The following is a 19,123-nucleotide window of genomic DNA, read 5'->3' as shown; positions in this document are numbered from 1 at the left end:
CAGCTAATGGACATCTGGGTTAGGTCCACTCCATGGCAACCACAGAGTGCTCCGGTAAACCTTAAACAGATACAAGTCTCCTTCGGTAACAACACTCATTCTCTGATTCTGATCAAGCCAGCTAAGTATTTACATAAAGGATATTCTCTTTTTTTTCCCAGCAGATCTTCCACACAAGAAAATTAAGAGCTATGACAAAGCAAGGCTCTAGGAAAGAAAAACTAAATAATAATTGTAGAAACGTGTTCTTGCAATGAGGCCCAGGCAAAGAAACAAAATAAAATAGAAACAATGCCCAGCGGCACACAGTAAGATTGAAATTCTCCGTGCGCTGCTCCAACAAAATTTCAACTCATTAAAATCTCATTATACTAATAATATGTTTTCCAGATAAATTTAACTAAAACATCCCCTTCCCCTAACAAAGTGCAGACATTCTCAGCAGCAGCAGTGCAGGACGTGTGAAGACATGGGCCAGTTCCCAGGGTAGCGTGTCTTCTCTTCCCATCTCTGCAAATGACTACGGCCAGGACCACATCACAAGTGACAGCTTACTGGGGAGATGAGCCTCTACAGTTCCGAAGCCCCAGACTCTTCACTTCGGAGTCTTGCTCTGTTGTCCAGGCTGGAGTGAAGTGGCTCAATCTCGGCTCACCGCAACCTCCGCCCCGCCCCCGGTTCAAGCGATTCTCCTGCCTCAGTCTCCTGAGCAGCTGGGATTACAGGTACCCACCACGATGCCCGGCTAATTTTTGTATTTTTAGTAGAGACAGGGTTTTGCTCTGTTGGTCAGGCTGGTCTTGAACTCCTGACTTCAGGCAATCCACCCACCTCGGCCTCCCAAAGTGCTGGGATTACAGGCATGAGCCACTATGCCCGGCCTAGATTTTCTTAAGTGAAAGCAATTCTCCCAATATGTCATATGGCCTCATTGTATGTTTATTATTTTGTCTGCTCACCACCAACCCAGGCCCTGGTCTCTTCTCTTCCCAGACCTCTTCTCCACCTGATGGATAAAGTGGGGGAGTGGCCGTGGTGGCAATAAGAATGGAGATGAGATGCCAATGAGAACAAAGGATGACACCTATGTAGGTTTTTGTTTGTTTGTTTGTTTGTTTGTTTGTTTGTTTGTTTGTTTTCAGGTAGGGTCTCGCCGTGTCACCCAGACTGGAATGCAGTGGTGGAATCTCAACTCACTGCAGCGTTAGCCTTCCATGCTCAAGTCGTCCTCCCCCTCAGACTCCCTGAGACCACAGGCATGGGCCATCATGCCTGGCTATTTTTTTCTATTTTTTGGTAGAGATGGGGTCTCACTATGTAGCCTAAGCTGGTCTCAAACTCCTGGGCTCAAGCAATACTCCTGCCTTAGCCTCCCAAAGTGCTGAGATTACAGGCATGAACCACTGTGCCTGGCCTGTAGGACTTTTATTATGTATCAGGGCCAGTCATTTCCTCCAGTACTTCATTATTAAAAGTTTCAAACACATAGAAACATGTAAAGAACTTTATTTTATTTTATTTTTTGAGAGGGAGTCTTGCTCTGTCACCCAAGCTGGAGTGCAGTGGCGTGATCTTGGCTCACTGAAACCTCCACCTCCCGGGTTCAAGTGATTCTCCTGCCTCAGCCTCCCAAGTAGCTGGGACTATAGGCCCATGTCACTGTGCTCAGCTAATTTCTTGTATTTTCGTAGAGATGGAGTTTCACCACGTTAGCCAGATTGGTCTCGAACTCCTGACGTCAAGTGATGCACCCGCCTCGGCCTCCCAAAGTGCTGGGATTACATGTGTGGGCCCCCACTCCCAGCCAAGTAAAGTTTAAAGTGAACACTTGTAAACCCACAGCCTACAGTCCACCACTCACCTTTTTCTATACTTGTTTTATTCCACATCCATCCACCCCTCTCTCTAATCCTGAAATCCATCAGCTTTCATTTCCAATTGCTGCTGGAAATAATTCCCACAAACTTTGGGACTTCAAATGACACAAATTTCTATCTTGTGGTTCCAGATGTCAGGAGTCCAAAATGGGTCTCACTGGCTAAAATCAAGGTGTCACCAGGGCTGCATTCCTTCTAGAAGCTCCAGGAGAAAATCAATTTCCTGGCTTTTCCGGCTTTTAGAGGCTGCCCACATTCCTTGGCTGCTGGCCCCACATCACTGCAACTTCCACCTCCATCATCACTTGTCTCTGACTCTGACCCTCCTGCCTCCCTCCCATAAGGACCCTGGCAATCACACTGGGCCCGTCCAAATAATCCAAGCTAATCCCATCTCAAGGTTCTTAACTCACTCACACCAGCAAATTCCCTTTGATCACATAAGAGAACATATTCTCAGGTTCCAGGTATTGGAATACAGACATTTTTGGGACTATTACTCCATCTACCATACCATCTTTTTTTTAACGCATTTCAAAGTAAGTTGCAGACATCGGTACTTTTCCCTCCAAGCACACACATCACTAACTAGAGTTCAGTATTTATCTATAGTTCTTTTATTTCTTTGGAGTTAATATGTACATGCCATGAAATGCACAAATTTAAAGTGCACACTCAAAGAGTTTTGACAAATGCTGCACCTGTGTATCTCAAACCACTCTCACTATAAAGAATATTTTCATAACAACAGAAAATTCCCTCCTGCTCCTCCCCAAGCAACTCCTGCCCACAGCCCCAGGGGCAACCACCATAGATTAGCTTTGTCTGTTGTAGAACATTGTAAAAATGAAATTAGCTGGGCATAGTGGTACACACCTGTGGTCCTAGCTACTCGGGAGGCTGAGGCAGAAGGATGACTCGAGGCCAGGAGTTCGAGGCTGCAGTGAGCTATGATTGCACCACAGCACTTTAGCCTGGACATCAGAGTAAGATCTCATCTTTGAAAAAAAATGAAATGAAATGAAATCACAGTGTGTACTCTTTTGGTCTGTCTTGGTTTGCTCAGTATAGTGGTTTTGAGAGTCTCCGGTGATTTCCTGTACCGGCACCTTGTTCCTTGACACTGCCCAGGAGCATTCCATCCTGTCAATTATTGCTGTCCGTGTATCCATTCACCTACTGATGGTCCCCAAGCTGTTTCCAAGTACCAGCTGTTATGAATGAAGCTGCTATGAACATTCCTGTACAAGCCGTCTTCTTATAGATGCCTACTTTTTTAACATTCTTGTACAGTCTTCTTATAAATTCCTTGCTTTTTTTTTTTGACAGAGTCTCACTCTGTTGCTTAGGCTGGGGTGCATGATCTCGGCTCCCACTGCAACCTCCATCTCCCGGGTTCAAGCGATTCTCCTGCCTCAGCCTCCTGAGTGTCTGGGATTACAGGCATGCACCACCATGCCCAGCTAATTTTTATATTTTTAGGTTTTGCCATGTTGGCCAGACTGGTTTTGAACTCCTGACCTCAGGTGATCCGCCTGCCTTGGCCTCCCAGAGTGCTGGGATTACAGGAGTGAGCCACTGTGTCCGGCCATAGATTCCCACTTCTGTTGAGCAAATCTATCTAAGATTTACTGGAATTGCTGGGTCATAGGAAGGATGGTTATTTGGTTGTAAAAGAAACTACCAAGCTGATTTCCTCAGTGGCCACACCACTGCACATCCCTCTAGCTTGTGTGAGTAGCAACTGTCCTATTCTCACCACATCTTCCAGCCTTTCCCATGGGTCTGCAGGGCCTTCCCTGTGCTTCTCATGTGCATTTCCCAGGTGGTCGGTGACGGGGAACACTTTTCCAGATGCATATTGGCTATTTGTCAATCTTCTTTGGTGACATGTCTGTTCAAACCTTTTATCTACCTAATCTTTTACTGCGTTGGCTGTGGGTGTTTGTTTGTTTGTTTGTTTGAGACGGAGTCTCGCTCTGTCGCCCAGGCTGGAGTGCAGTGGCGTGATCTCGGCTCACTGCAAGCTCTGCCTCCCGGGTTCGCGCCATTCTCCTGCCTTAGCCTCTGAGTAGCTGGGACTACGGTACGGGCGCCCACCACCACGCCCGGCTAATATTTTGTATATTTAGTAGAGATAGGGTTTCATCGTGTTAGCCAAGATGGTCTCGATCTCCTGACCTCGTGATCCGCCCGCCTCGGCCTCCCAAAGTGCTGGGATTACAGGCGTGAGCCACTGCATCCGGCTGGCTATGTTTTTATTCTTGAGTTGCAGGAGTTCTTTCTGTCTCCTAGACCCCAGTCTTTTACCAAACATGTGTTTTGCAAACATTTTCTCCCACTCAATGGCTTGACCAGGTCCAGCCTTTCTGTTTTTTATTTTTTGGTTTTTGAGACAGAGTCTCACTCTGTCGCCCAGGCTGGAGTGCAGTGGTGTGATCTCAGCTCACTGCAACCTCCGCCTCTCGGGTTCAAGAGATTCTCCTGCCTTAGCCTCCTGAGTAGCTGAGATTACAGGAGCGCTCCATCACGACCAGCTAATTTTTGTATTTTTTAGTAGAGGCGGGGTTTGGCCATGTTGGCCAAACTGGTCTCGAACTGCTGACTTCAAGTGATCCACCGGCCTCGGCCTTCCAAAGTGCTGGGATTACAGGTGTGAGCCACCGTGCCCATCCCCAGGTCCAGTTTTAAGTACATTTCCTTTAATAACTCACTCAATTTTCTAATGACCCTATGAGTTAAGTACGCTTTACAGAAGAAGAAACTGAGGCACAGGGTGCGGAAGTACCTTCCTCAGGGTCACAGCTCCAGGTCCCAGAAAGATCAGTTCAAGCCCATGTAGTTTGGCCTCAAGAGCAGTCACCCTAACCACTACACCAGACTGCCTCTTGCTTGCTGGGCAAATACACAAAGATTTGTGTATTTTTGTGTCATCACAAAAAGATGACCACTGTAAATGGTCATCACTATCTCCCAGTGAAATGGGAGATTTGTGTATTTTTGGGTCATCACACAAAGACGACCACTGTAAATGGTCATCACTATCTCCCAGTGAAATGGGAACACACCACACCCCAGGAACACAGGAACCACGCCAGCAATCTGAAACGGAATGCAGAGACATGATGGTGCCAATGGACAAAGAGGAGCCCCCACCCTGCTGGAGGCGCGACATTTAAGTCAATAGGGCAGAGTTGCCAGAGCAGAGAGAACAACGGGCATGAGGGCTTTGACCAAGGAAGATCATGGGACTACAGAAAGTGAACGAAGACCCCATGGCCAGGCCAAGGGAGAAGAGCTGGGAGCTGGAGTTGCGCCGGGCTGGGCTGGACTGGACAGGCGCTGGGTGGCTGGCGAGTATCTGGACTTGGTCCTGGAGCAGCATGAAGCCACTAGAGTTCTGTCTTCTTTCTATAAACACCAACAAGTTCATTCAGCACAAAAAGGATCTAATTTGTCTCCTCTAGCGCATCTTCCTAACACTGGGGCTGAGTGCAGCCTAAATGCCAGGAATGATATCAGCTTACTAGGAGCCAGCTGGGAAGACAACGCCCATCTGAATCATTCTTCCAGTTTAGCAGGGTCAGTGGCAATGAAGAGCCACACCACCTGGAGTTAAATCTCACCTGCTGGCAGAATGACCTCCAGCCTCTCTGAGCCGGTGTTTGCCCATCTACATGTTGGCCAGGCTGGGACTACAGGCAGGTGCCACCATGCTCAGCTGTTTTTTCTTTTTTTGTTGTTGTTTTGTTTTGTTTTGTAGAGATAAGGTCTCACTATATTGCCCAGACTAGTCTCAAACTCCTGGGTTCAAGCGATCCTCCTACCTTGGCCTCCCAAAGTACTGGGATTATAAGCATTTGTTTTTGTTTTTAATCTTCTTTTAACTTTTACCCTCACTTCTCAGATTATCTTTATTATTATTATTATTATTTTGATACAGGGACTCACTCTGTCACATAGCTGGAGTGCAATGGCGCAATCATGGTTCACTGAGCCTTGATCTCCTGGGCTCAAGCGAGCCTCCCACCAGAGCCTCCCAAGTAGCTGGGACCACGAACGTGCGCCACCATGCCTGATTTTTTTTTTAATTTTTAATAAAAATGGGTTATCCCTATGTTGCCCAGGATGGTCTTGAACTCCTGGGCTCAAGTGATCCTCCCATCTCAGTCTCCCAGAGTACTGGGATTATGGGCATGAGCCACCACACTCCTTCTATTAAACTTATATATATCAAGAATAAACTCATTTAGATTTTACTTTGAAAGACATTACAGTTGACTCTTGAAAAACACAGGTTTGAATTATATGAGTCCACTTAATATACAGATTTTTTCCAATAAACGGACTGGAAAATTTTTTGGAGATTTGTGACAATTTGAAAAAACTGCAAACCACGTAGCCCAGAAATATTTTTAAAAATTAAGAAAAAGTTAGATACATGACAAATGCATAAAATATATGTAGATACTAGTCTATTTTATTATTTGCCACCATAAAATACATATAAATCTACTATAAAAAGTTAAAATGTATCAAAACTTACACATACACAAACACAGACTGTGTTCACAGTTGAGAGAAAGGTAAACAAATGTAAAGATGCAGTACCTATGTATTTATTTTATTGTATTTATTTTTCTTTTTTTCTTTTTTGTTTTTTTGAGACAGAGTCTCATTCTGTCACCCAGGCTGGAGTGCAGTGGCGTGATTTTGGCTCACTGCAACCTCTGCCTCCTGGGTTCAAGTGATTCTCCTGCCTCAGCCTCCCGAGTAGCTGCAACTACAGGTACCCACCACTACACCTGGTTAATTTTTATCTTTTTAGTAGAGGCAAGGTTTCACCATGTGGGCCAGGCTGGTGTCGAACTCCTGACCTTAAGTGATCCACCCACCTCGGCCTCCCAAAGTGCTGGGATTACAGGCGTGGGGCACCGCGCCCGGCCAAGATGCAGTATTTAATAATAACTGCATACAATTAACTGCAGTCCATATCACACCACTGTAATAATAGCCACCTCCTATTGCTATTGCATTGCTTAAAACAATGCATTGCTTAGAACATTACTTGATGTTAATTATCTTCACATGAGCAGTTCACCACTCCAGTAAATTGTATATCATAGTTAAAAAAAAAAAAAAAAGTTATCTCTTTGGGTTCTCACATATCTTTCATCATGTTTAGTGCAATACCATAAACCTTGAATAACACCACGGGACCCACACAGAGAGCCACTTGTGATGCTGGAAGTGCTCCCAAGAAGCAGAGAAAAGCCTTGACGGCCGGGCACAGTGACTCACACTTGTAATCCCAGCACTTTGGGAGGCCGAGGCGGGTGGATCACAAGGTCAGGAGATTGAGATCATCCTGGCTAATATGGTGAAACCCCATTTCTACTAAAAATACAAAAAAATTAGCCAGGCATGGTGGCACACGCCTGTAATCCCAGCTACTCGGGAGGCTGAGGCAGGAGAATAGCTTGAACCCTGGAGGCGGAGGCTGCAGTGAGCCGAGATCGCACCACTGCACTCCAGCCTGGGCAACGCAGCCAGGCTCCATCTCAAATTAAAAAAGAAAAAGAAAAGCCTGACATTCCAAGAAGCTGAATACTTGAGATGTTGTATGATAGGGTGAGGTCTGCAGCTGCAGTTGCCGGCCATTTCAGAGCATTCATCTTGTAAACACACGTTGTAAACGTGCGGCATCGATAAACACAGCACAGGACTACAAATGCATTTTCTCTTCCTTATGATTTTCCTAATAACATTTTCTTTCCTCAGGCTCACTTTATAGTAAGAATACAGTACATAATGCATAGAACATACAAAATATTGTTAATTGTTTATGTTATCAGCGAGGCTTCCAGTCAACAGCAGGCTATCAGCAGTTAAGTTTTGTGGGAGTCAAAAGTTACACATGGTGGCCGGGCGCAGTGGCTCAGGCCTGTAATCCCAGCACTATGAGAGGCCAAGGCGGGAGGATCACCTGAGGTCAGGAGTTTGAGACCAGCCTGGCCAACATGGTGAAACCCTGTCTCTACTAATAATACAAAAATTAGCTGGGCGTGGTGGTGCACGCCTGTAATCCCAGATACTCGGAAAGCTGAGGCAGGAGAAGCACTTGAACCTGGGAGGCAGTGGTTGCAGTGAGCTATGATCGCACCACTGCACTCCAGCCTAGGTGACAAGAGCGAAACTCCGTCTCAAAAAAAAAGAAAACCATTACATGTGGATTTCTGACTGCATGGGGGGGGGGTCAGTGCCTCTTAACCCTGTGCTGCTCAAGGGTCAATTCTATTAATTTTGAAACAAAAAGAAAAAAGATAGGGATGAAAACACTTCAAATTAAGCTTTGAGCCAGATGTTTCTTAAGAGCTGGCCATGGTGGTGTACACCTGTTGTCTCAGCTACTCGGGAGGCTAAGGCAGAAGGATCCCTTGAGGCCAGGAGTTCAAGGCTACAGTGTCTGATGATCTGGCCTGTGAACAGCCACTGCACTCCAGCCTGGGCAACACAGCAAGACCCCCATCTCAAATATATATATGTATAAAGACCCCCATCTCAAATATATATATGCATAAAGACCCCTATCTCAAACATCTATATATGTATAAAGACCCCCATCTCAAACATATATATGTATAAAGACCCCTATCTCAAACATATATATGCATAAAGACCCCATCTCAAATACATATTCATAAAGAATATACGTATAAAGAATATATATATTCTTTATAATTATAATTATAATATAATTGCTGTTGCAGTAAAAGAATACAGATACAATACAATCAATTTTAGAAGTATTCTTTATATTCTTTATACATATATTCTTTATATATTTTTATTTGTATATTCATATATATATACATTCCATTTATAGCAAAAATAAATTCTGAACACCATATGTGCATGAGGCCCCGCCCCGGACCTCCCTCTTTCTCCAGCCTTGTCAGAGGCACTCTATCCTCATGTGTAAAGTGGGGCCTGGTCATTTCTAGTTCCCTGGAGTCTGGAGTAACTTGAGAAGCAGAAAACAACAAGGGCAGACAGGGCTCTGCTGAGACAGCTGCTTCCGGGAGTGTCTGGATTGGAGCAAGCAAAGTACGCAGGCCCTAGGAGTGCCAAAATTTTCACTCCCTCTTTAACTTTTTAATAGCTTAACATTCAAGGCTAGATTCTGTGAAATTGTAATTTTTCAAAAGAAAACAAGTATAGTAATGCATGACTTTGTAAGAGAACAAGCAAAGAAATTCCTAAGATGGCGTTGCTTGGGGAAATCAACATTACTGACTGACTGTGGGTGGCTGGCAGGTAAAGGTTCAAAGACCAAAACCAAGCTCATCATTTCAAATGGCAAAGCTTAAAGGAGCATGCCTCCAACTACGAACAGGCAAGCATAAAGAACTCCCACTCAGAGACTGCCAAATGTTCTCTGATGCCACAGGCTGGTGAGGAAGGCAAGAATGCCTCCTGGTGCCCATCTGAGTTGCCCTCAAATTCTGGGTACAAGGAATTCCAGCTCGGAAACACCTGCTTCTCCGCATACACAAAGCGGGTTACTCAGCCAAGTATACCTCAAAAGAGTATTGGGGGCTGGGAGTGGTGGCTTATGCCTGTAATTCTGGCACTTTGGGAGGCCGAGGCGGGCGGATCAGTTGAGGTCAGGAGTTTGAGACCAGCCTGGCCAACATGATGAAATCCTGTCCTTACTAAAAATATAAAAAATTGGCGGGATGTGCTCGCTTGAACCCAGAAGGTAGAGGTTGCAGTGAGCCGAGATCATGCCACTGTAGTTCAGCCTAGGCAACAGAGCAGGACTCTTGTCTCAGAAAAAAAATATATATATATAGTATTGGGGATGCTTCCTAGTCATAGATGGCAAGGGGAAGAGTTAAGATACCAACATTCTCATTGCAATATCTTAAAGGATTTACACAACTTTTGTTTCCAACAGCCAACTAGCTGTTGCGTGACACTCAATGGGAATAAAGCAGCCAGTGCTGCTGAAATGAGCCAGCACTAGACCTGGAAAAGGCTTCATTTCTGGGGATGACAGCCACACAGCAACTAACCCTCCAAACACACTGCTAGTCTGGCTGACTGGTCCCAGCATTCTTTTTCCCTAAGCCCAGACTCAGCCAAAGAATCCTTCTCAACACAGGGTTAGGCAGTTGTCCTAAACTGAGCTGACTTGCCACTTCTACTTTACCACATCCCAGCTCTGGAGTCTGGAGTCTGTGTCAATGCCTCCAGTCATCCACATTCATCCATAACAAATTCTGACTGAGCGCTCACTCAGTTGCTGATAAGGCTTCACTTCCTCACACAACAAGTGCTGCTTTGCTCCACAAGGGACCATAAGGAAGACAGGCTTAGAGAGAAGAAGCAACAGATCCGGCACAAGGAGGCGGGCTGCACCACCCCGCCGGGCATTCTCTGAACCAGGGCAAACTCAGCAGCTCAGAAACGCAGAGCTGGGATCTGCCCACAATTTCCCATATTAGAAATGTTGAAATGGGCCCCCAAGCTTTAACACACACAGCCTCAAAGGGTGTGTTCAGTCCCCACAGCCCAGACACTCTTAGTCAGAACATCAGAGGAGGTAAAAGGCTCCGCTGGTTTCCCAGGGCTGATCAAGTTACTCCCCAGATGCTGGGAGCCCTCGAGACCGGACAAGACCAAAACTGCCACTCATTCCCTCTTTTCTTGTAACCAGGGGGAAGGCTGTCATTTGAATATGTCAGCCTGGGGTATCACAATGATGCAAAGCCACAGAATACTTCTAGGATTGATTGCACTGTGTCTGCATTCTTTTATCAAGACAGCAATTAGTATGGAGAAGCAGATTACCACCACTGAGCCAACATATGCTTATAATGTCCTCCAAATCTGCTTTGCAGCCTCTATGTGATGCAATAAATAGCAAATATATTAGGAGATAAACCAATTTGTCACCTGAAAACTAAAGTGTAACATGTACAGCTAAGGCAGAGACATTTTTGTAGGGTATATCTTTTATGTGATGGAACCACGTATTTGAAAAGAAGAAAATGGCTAGGTAAAGGTGCCTGCCCTGTGCCAACCACAGCAGGGAGGAATCGGTCCAATGGAGCACTTAAAATCCATATTCACAGCAGGGATGAACCCACTTACATCCAATAAACACCCCTTAATTATTCTGACTGGACAGGGAGCGCGAGGGTAAGCAACTTCAGGATGTGCAATCAATATTGATTCCACAGCGGTGGGGCAGGAATCAAGGCAGAGCCCCTTTGATGAGTGTGGGGTTGCCAAGGTGATCTGACTCTGCTGGAAGGTCTGTAACCAAGGTGCTGGGAGAATCACTGAGAACCTGCCCTTCCTCCCCAAGCCAGCCCTGAAAGGCAGGGAAGAGTCATCACTTGTGGCCAAGCAGTGCTTTTACCTTTTCTACAGAAGCAGAGTTTCCGAGAGCTCTTAAGAGGCCTTCAAGAAAAAAAAAAAAAAAAAAAAAAAAAAACCCACATGGTGCAGGTCGACTTTGCTGCCCCAGAAAACAGAATGCATGGGCAGAACATACGATGAGAAATTTAGGGTTTGAAGATTATAGTCAGAATAATAATCAAAGGAAATGTAGCTGAGCCACCCACTTCCTCTCAGCTCAAGAGAAAAGAGGCCCTCACTGGAAAATGGTCTCCAGGGAGTTCCACCCACCTCCCCGGGGAGTGTCTCCCATGCAGGCGCTGGGCAGCGTCACGGTGACCTCACTGTGCCTTTCCTTCTCAGACCAACAGCTGTCCATCCCCCACCGGAGGCAGCCTCTGCTCGAAGGAGGTCTGGATTTAGAGAAAGGGGTGTGGAATTGCCTTTCTCTTCATTGGCAGGGTCTGTACAGAGCCTCACAACACAACAGCTCCAAACAGGACCTCCACCATCCCCTCTTCCCCATAGAAACCACAGTGACCACGGCCCTGGTCCCTCACCTGCCAAATCCCCCAACTTTGGACCAGCCACTCCCCCTTTGCGTTGGCTAGGAGGCCTGCTGGCCTTCCCGACACGCCACAGCCACCGTTCCACCAGCCCTGACACCATCGGAGGGGTCATGTGAGCACAGAGGGCCTAGAAATGAGGAGTCTGAAAAATCGTCCAAAAGAAACCACACTCCCTGCAAATCCTTTCCCACCCCTCCCACAAACAAGGATCTGGGTCCTCCTTCATTGGTGAAGGTCAGCATCAGAGGGGCTGGAGCCGGCTAGAAAACAGTGTGGAAATCACCGACACGCCTGCATCCACCCACGCCGCCTCCTCGGGGCGTGGCCTCTGCCCCACGCCACATTCCTGCCTGTGTGCCTGCCTCCCCGCCGTTCCCCCATTCTGTCCATTCCCCACTCCCTAAAGCCCCACTGAAATCGGCCACCCCTGCCAAACCCCAGCAAGGGTTCCAAGCTCCCGTGCTTGTAGGACACCAGGGCTGCTCACCTCTCAGGTCCCCAGTCAGGGCTGGCCACAGCCCACAGGCTACACCGTGGCTCAGCCACTGGGAGCCTTCCTGGGGGTCTCCTCAGGGGCCCCTTCCCCATCGCTGGGCTGATTTCCAGCCATCCTAGACACTCAGCCAGGACCACTTCCTCCAGGGAGGCCCGAAACCCCAAGTCTGGGTGGTAAGACTCCCATGGATCAGTCTCTCCGCATCTGCCTGCCCCTCGAACCATCCTGAGTGGGGCCTGAGCCACAGCTCACCTCCCTTCACTGGTGCGTCTTAGTGTTTGGGGTCAACCCACCGTCTACATAACTGATGGCTCTGTGTAAAAGATGGACACCCTGAAGGAAATTATCAGTTGCTGGTTTAGGGCCTTGAGATTTCTCTCCTAAAGGTTATTTAAAGTCCACAAAGAAACTTAATACTTTCAACCTTCAGTTCAATGTCGCAGCTACCTAGTGATTTCTATCTTTTTTTTTTCTCTCTCTCTCTCTCTCTTTTTGAGACGGAGACTCACTCTGTCGCCCAGGCTGGAGTGCAACGGCATGATCTCAGCTCACTGCAAGCTCCTCCCGGGTTCAAGTGATTCTCCTGCCTCAGCCTCCTGAGTAGCTGGGATTACAGGCGTGCACCACCATGCCCAGCTAATTTTTGCATTTTTAGTAGAGATGGGGTTTCACCATGTTGGCCAGGCTGGTCTCAAACTCCTGACCTCAGGTGATCTGCCCACTTCAGCCTCCCAAAGTGCTGGGATTATAGGCATGAGACACAGCGCCCGGCTAATTTTTGTATTTTTAGTAGAGACGGGGTTTCCCCATGTTGGCCAGGCCGGTCTCAAACTCTTGGCCTCAGGTGATCCACCTGCCTCAGCCTCCCAAAGTGCTGGGATTATGTGTCTGGCCTACTGATTTCTTTAGATCTAGTTGATGAGGTCTCAATATCTTGCTCATTAATCACTATTTCTACATCAAATGCTTAGGAGATATCAGGATCAAGAGAAGGGGAAGACAAGCCGCTGGCTGGGAGAAAATATTTGCAAAACACATGACTTGTATCCAAAATATATGAAGAACTCTTCCAACCCAACAGTGAGGAAACAAACAAGCAGATTTAAAAATAGGCCAAGGCTGCGCACTGTGGCTCACGCATGTAATCCCAGCACTTTGGGAGGCCAAGGCAGGTGGATCTCCTGAGCCCAGGAGTTTGAGACCAGCCTGGGCAACATAGCGAGACCCCATCTCTACAAAAAATACAAAAATTAGCTGGGCATGGGGGTATGTGCCTGTAGTCCCAACTACTCCAGAGGCTGAGGCATGAGGATCACTTGAGCCCCAGGAGGTTGAGACTGCAGTGAGCCAGGATGGTGCCACTGCACTCCAGCCTGGGCTACAGTGAGACCCTGTCTCAAAAATAAAATAAAAATAAAAATAAATAAAATACAAATGAGCCAATGACCTTAACAGACACTTCACCGAAGAAGATACACAGATGGCAAATAAACATCTGAAGAGATGCTCCACTTCATACATCATCAGAGAAATGCAAATTGAAACAGCAACGAGATGCCACGATACACCTATCAGAACTCCAACATCCAGAACACTGACACCACCAAATGCTGGCGAGGGTGCGGAGCGGCAGGAACTCTCGTACGCCGCCGGTGAATAAAAGTGGCACAGCCACCTTGGAAGAGAGTTTGGTAGTTTCTTCCAAAACGAGACACGCTCTTACCATACGATCCAGCCATCGAGCTCCAATGAATTAAAACCTTATCTACACACAAAAACCCACACGCGGAGGTACACAGCAGCTTTATTCATAACTGCTAAAACTTGGAAGCAACCAAGATGTCCTTCAGCAGGTGAATGGATCAACAAACTGGCACATTCAGACAACAGAATATTATTCAGTCTAAAAAGGAATGAGCTACCAAGCGATGAGGAGACATGGAAGGGCCTTCAATGTACATGACTGAGTGGAAGAAGCCAATCTGGAAACGTTACTGTATGCTGTATGATCACAACTATATGATAGTTTAGAAAAGGCAAAAATATGGATATAGTAAAAAAAACAAACAAACCAAAAAAACAATCCGTGGTTGCCAGGGGTTTGGGGAAGTGGAGGGATACACAGGCAACAGAGAGAGGAACCTGGGGTCAGCGACACTCCTCCAGAGGCGACTGTAATGGTGGGTCCATGTCACTCTACATCCATCCAGAACCACAGAATGTCCAACGGCAAGAGCGATTCTTAATGTAAACTATGAGCTTGCGGAGACAATGATATCTCAATGTTGGCTCATGACTCTACCACATAGCCTGGGGGAACTGATGGAGGTGAGAAGGGATAGGTGGGGACACTTTGTATTCTTTGCTGGATTTCACTGTAAACCTGAAACTTCTTTAAAAAATATGTAAATATATATGTGAATATATATATATACACACACACACACACACACATATATTTGATACAGAGTCTCGCTCTGTTGCCCAGGCTGCAGTGCAGTGACACAATCTCGGTTCACTGCAACCTCCGCCTCCCAGGTTGAAGCGATTCTCCTGCCTCAGCTTCCCACGTAGCTGGGATTACAGGTGCGTGCCAACATGCCCGGCTAGTTTTTGGAATTTTAGTAGACATGGGTTTCACCATGTTGACCAGGCTGGTCTCGAACTCCTGACCTCAGGTGATCCACCCAACTCAGCCTCCCAGAGTGCTGGGATTACAGGCATGAGCCACCTCGCCTGGCCCACACATATTTTTTTAAGGTAATCAGGGGATAGAAACTTCCTGAATGTATTGCTCATAAAAGAGGGACAGAACCTCCAGACTGGCTGCTCTGGCCCTGCTGGCTTCAGCTTCCTCTGAGAAACCTGACCCTGGCCACTGGGCACTGAGAAACCTCCAGGGCCTAGCACAGCACAGAACAGGCCTCTTGTGGCAAATGCGTGGAGCACTCCACCCAACCTCTTCCATGCAGGGCCTTGCTGGCCGGGGCGGGCCATCCGCCTCTGAGGATTTCCAGCAGCTGCTGGGCTGTCCCTGACCCCTGTCCTGGCCCACGGGACCTGCGGAGCCTCCCATCCCATGGGCACAGTGAGGAACCCTGTGTGCTGTTGGGGGGTCTTCCCTCCACACGGGCTCCTCTAAGCCCCAGTAAAGCTGAACCCAGGTTTGAAACACACTGTCCTTCATGTCCCCAGAGCTTCTGTGGGGAGCCCTGGGGGTTTCTGGCGTTCCCTTCCATTTTGCGAATGCCTACAGTCAATCACAGTTCTCTTTTCTGACCCGGGCCAGCACGTGACACACCTCCCGTGGCGCATCAGCCTTAATCACGCCCGCTGTGAAGCTCATTCTCAGACACTTCCTGCACTGCTTCCTCCAAACCCCATGGCCCCACATTTCCTAATCCCCTCTCCCCTGGAACAGGCCAGGTCACTCATCCCCAACCATCCCTCTCAAAAGTCCCTCTGTGCCTTGTCACACCCCTGCCTGAAGCTGGAACCTCACCGATGAACCCGCCCCCTCCCCCAGCTTCCCCCTCCTCCCTTAGAGTCCTCAACTCAGGAACACATCGGAGCCACATCCGCTTTCCCGAATCCACCCTCAACTTTCTAACAAAGGAGGAAATGAAGCCGATGGTGCAGCAGGCAGGGTCGTGGAAACCTCCCAAGCACCCAGTCACTCTCTGGTAGGCAACTAAGCATAGCTCTGATGGCCCAAAGTCAGGGTCAGGGGCTTCTCTCACCCTAGAGTGGCCAGAAGCACATGTTGCCAAGGCAAACGGGCTTGCAGAATTACCGGCAACTCTCAATTATTCAAGGCCTCATTATTCCGTCTTCCTGGCTCCTCCACTTCCCAGGAGACCACACAGAAGCCGCTAAACCCTTCCCAATCCAGCCTGTCCTTCAATTCCTGCGCCTGGATCCAAGGAGGGTTTGTGGCCCTCTGTTTGCCAGGCAGCCCAACCCTGAGAACCGAGGCAGGGCGCCCAGCTCACCCCCAGCAAAAGCAGCATCAGCAGTGTCCAGCTTCCTGCTCCTCCTCCTGCCTCCACGCCCGTTCTACTCAGCACAGGATGCTTCCCGCTACTGGAATTCTTGGTGCATTTGAATTAAACCAGGCTGGGCCTGAATTTTCTAGGCACACATCAATTCATACAGGTAAGGAGGAGAAGCACTGTGTACTCTGGAATTTGGGCCCCGTCCATTACTTTGGGTGTGTGTTCTTCCTACTCCGACAGCGTAAACGGCACCTAAAAAAAGCTGTAAGAGCCCAGAACATTCCGGTTCCTTGCCGTTCTATGAAAGACTTTCCTCTGGTTCCTTCTGGCCTCCACTCAAGTGTCCCCTCCTCAGAGGCCTCCCCTGGCTCTGATCGCCCTGTTCTATGTGCTCTGGGGCATGTCATCACAGCACCACTTGTCTTATTCATTCCTTGTTCCACGAAAGCAAGCACCCCGCCCCCACTCTTTCCTTCCTAGGGTCGGAGCAGCACCTGGCCCATGGCAGGCGCACCACAGGCTGTGGGCTGAATTGTGAGGGGAGTGTCACTGGCGTCTATAATTGTTGCAAGCCATAAAGAGGAACCGAAATGGTTTCTGGTGAGGGTGCTGATGACTGCATGGAAGAACAGTAGAGATGACAGAGAGAAGGGTGACAGCCACTAATCATGTCATTTAGAAGAGGTGACAAACACCAACTAATACAAGCCACAGTGGGTCGTCCAGTGTAAGGCTTGAGAGAAGAGTGGCCTCTCCGCCAGGAGACCCCTGAAGGGGACAAGACCCTGCCCTCCTGGAACAGGATCACGGGTGGGAAGACCCCTGGGGTCACAGGCGTCCCTGGGAGAAAATGGCTGGGGAACCAAGCGTTCCCTGCACTGTACACAAAACCTGGGGAGCAGGCGCATGGGGGCACACACAAGCCTAGAGGCAAATCTGTCACATGTGTTCCCAGAGCACACACATCCCTAGGAATACAAGACTCCCAGGGAAGAAACGAATGGGGGACCTGCAGCCCGGGGTACACTAATCCCTGCAGGCACGGGAAGAGTTCCCAGGGATATGTCAGGCCCAAGTGGTTTAAGAAAACCGTACTGCCGCCGGGCGCGGTGGCTCAAGCCTGTAATCCCAACACTTTGGGAGGCTGAGGTGGGTGGATCACAAGGTCAGGAGATCGAGACCATCCTGGCTAACACGGTGAAACCCTGTCTCTACTAAAAATATTAAAAAATTAGCCGGGCGTGGTGGCGGGCGCCTGTAGTCCCAGCTACTCAGGAGGCTGAGGCAGGAGAATGGCGTGAACCCGGGAGGTGGAGTTTGCAGTGAGCCGAGATCACGCCCCTGCACTCCAGCCTGGGCGACAGAGCGAGACTCTGCCAGAAAGAAAGAAAGAAGGAAAGAAGGAAAGAAGGAAAGAAGGAAAGAAGGAAAGACGGAAAGAAAGACAGACAGAAAGAAAGAAAGAAAACCGTACTGCATACCCACTAAGGGAGGGCTCCTTCCCGGGTACCCACCTGAGGCCGGCCTTTCTCCATCTGCCTTTCCACAGCAGCTCCCCACCTCCATTCTTTGTAAGCTCCCCGCACGTCTCACCAATCTGAAATCTCACTATAGGGCACGGTCCCAGGGGCAGAACCTCCCCACCCAAGCAGAAAATTCAAGAATGTATCTCCCAGGAGGCCCTGGGCAAGCGGTACACTTAAAGACATCAGACTATCCCCTGCAACTCTCAAATTCTTTAAAACGTACGAGGTTGCTAAACGCCATAAAAACTTAAATTTTAATGCGATCTCTGTAACCCTTGCTCGCAGGCCTCCCAGGTCTCAGACCTGCACGCCCCGAGTCCCGCACCCTGCAGGGCGCCCGCGCAACAACCAGTCGCGGGTCCCCCAGGCCATGCCTGCCCAGCGTGCCCTGCACACGTGAGTGTCACTGCTCATGGAATGAACGGTCACCCCGCGCGGCTGGCGATGCCGCTTGCCCAGGGAAGAGCTAAACGCCCGGCGGCCGGAGCAAGCGAGGGCTCCGCACGGTGGCCCGAGGTCCCCGCCGCGCAGGCGCCCGCACGCGCGTTTGGCAGACTCCCGAGGCCACCGCGGCCCCACGCGCCAGGTCCCGGCCGGTGCTTACGGGATAGGCCTGGCCCATCCCGAAGGTCGCGCAGCCGCGGGGGCGGGCGGGGGGCCGGCGGGGGCGGCCCCGTGGGGCTCTGGGGGCCCAGGGCGGGCGCGGCCCGGCAGGTCCCCAGGGGGTCGTTGGGCGCGGGCGCGCACTCACCCTCGCGCGCCCTCCGCTTCCTGGCCAGGGTGCCGCCCAGCTTGCCCAGGAACGACTCGTCCTTCTTCATCCTGCGGGGCCGCGGGGTGGGCGAGCGCGGCGCGGAGGACATGGGCCGCGCGTGGGGCCGGCGGCTGGCGCAGCGCGTGTGGAGCCGCCTGGTCGCCCCGGGGAGTGGCCGAGGGCGCGGCCCCGCCGCCGGCCCCCGCCCCGCCCCCGCCCCCGCCCCCGCCCCTGGCCTGGAGCGCGGCCCCGGCGGCCCGGATGCCCGAGGCCTACTGGTCCCAGGCGGAGCCGTCTCCGTCCCGCGCCGCCGCTCACGCTCAGACAAGGGGTGTGGGGCCACCCCGGGAACGGCGCAGCCTTTTCCCCACGCTTTGGAGCCCTGGGTTCCGCTCGGCTCCGCTAGTGGTGCCGGATCCAGGGGGTAGCGCGACAGACACCATTGCCACGTGGGTGCTGCCTCAGGACGTCCTGAAAGTCGGAGAGAATCAAGTCACA

General features: G+C 49.6%; 1 protein-coding gene across 2 annotated transcripts in view; it reads right to left on the bottom strand.

The window, feature by feature from the left end:
- PARVB (parvin beta) overlaps nucleotides 1–18,813 on the bottom strand; it is a 141,128-nt gene extending 122,315 nt beyond the window's left edge. Inside the window, exon 1 of one of the 2 annotated variants that reach the window (XM_023221788.1) lies at nucleotides 18,623–18,813. In XM_023221788.1, the coding sequence (XP_023077556.1) occupies nucleotides 18,623–18,734 (112 nt within the window). In that variant the 5' untranslated portion in view covers nucleotides 18,735–18,813. Of the gene's footprint in view, nucleotides 1–17,859; nucleotides 17,955–18,622 lie in introns of those variants that run through there. The other variant, XM_023221791.2, reaches the window with a different exon arrangement.
- Nucleotides 18,814–19,123: the final 310 nt, after the last annotated feature.

Source organism: Piliocolobus tephrosceles, chromosome 19 (genome assembly GCF_002776525.5).
Source record: "Piliocolobus tephrosceles isolate RC106 chromosome 19, ASM277652v3, whole genome shotgun sequence".
Classification (NCBI taxonomy): Eukaryota; Metazoa; Chordata; class Mammalia; order Primates; family Cercopithecidae; genus Piliocolobus; species Piliocolobus tephrosceles.
This window is presented reverse-complemented; position numbering and strand designations above follow the sequence as displayed.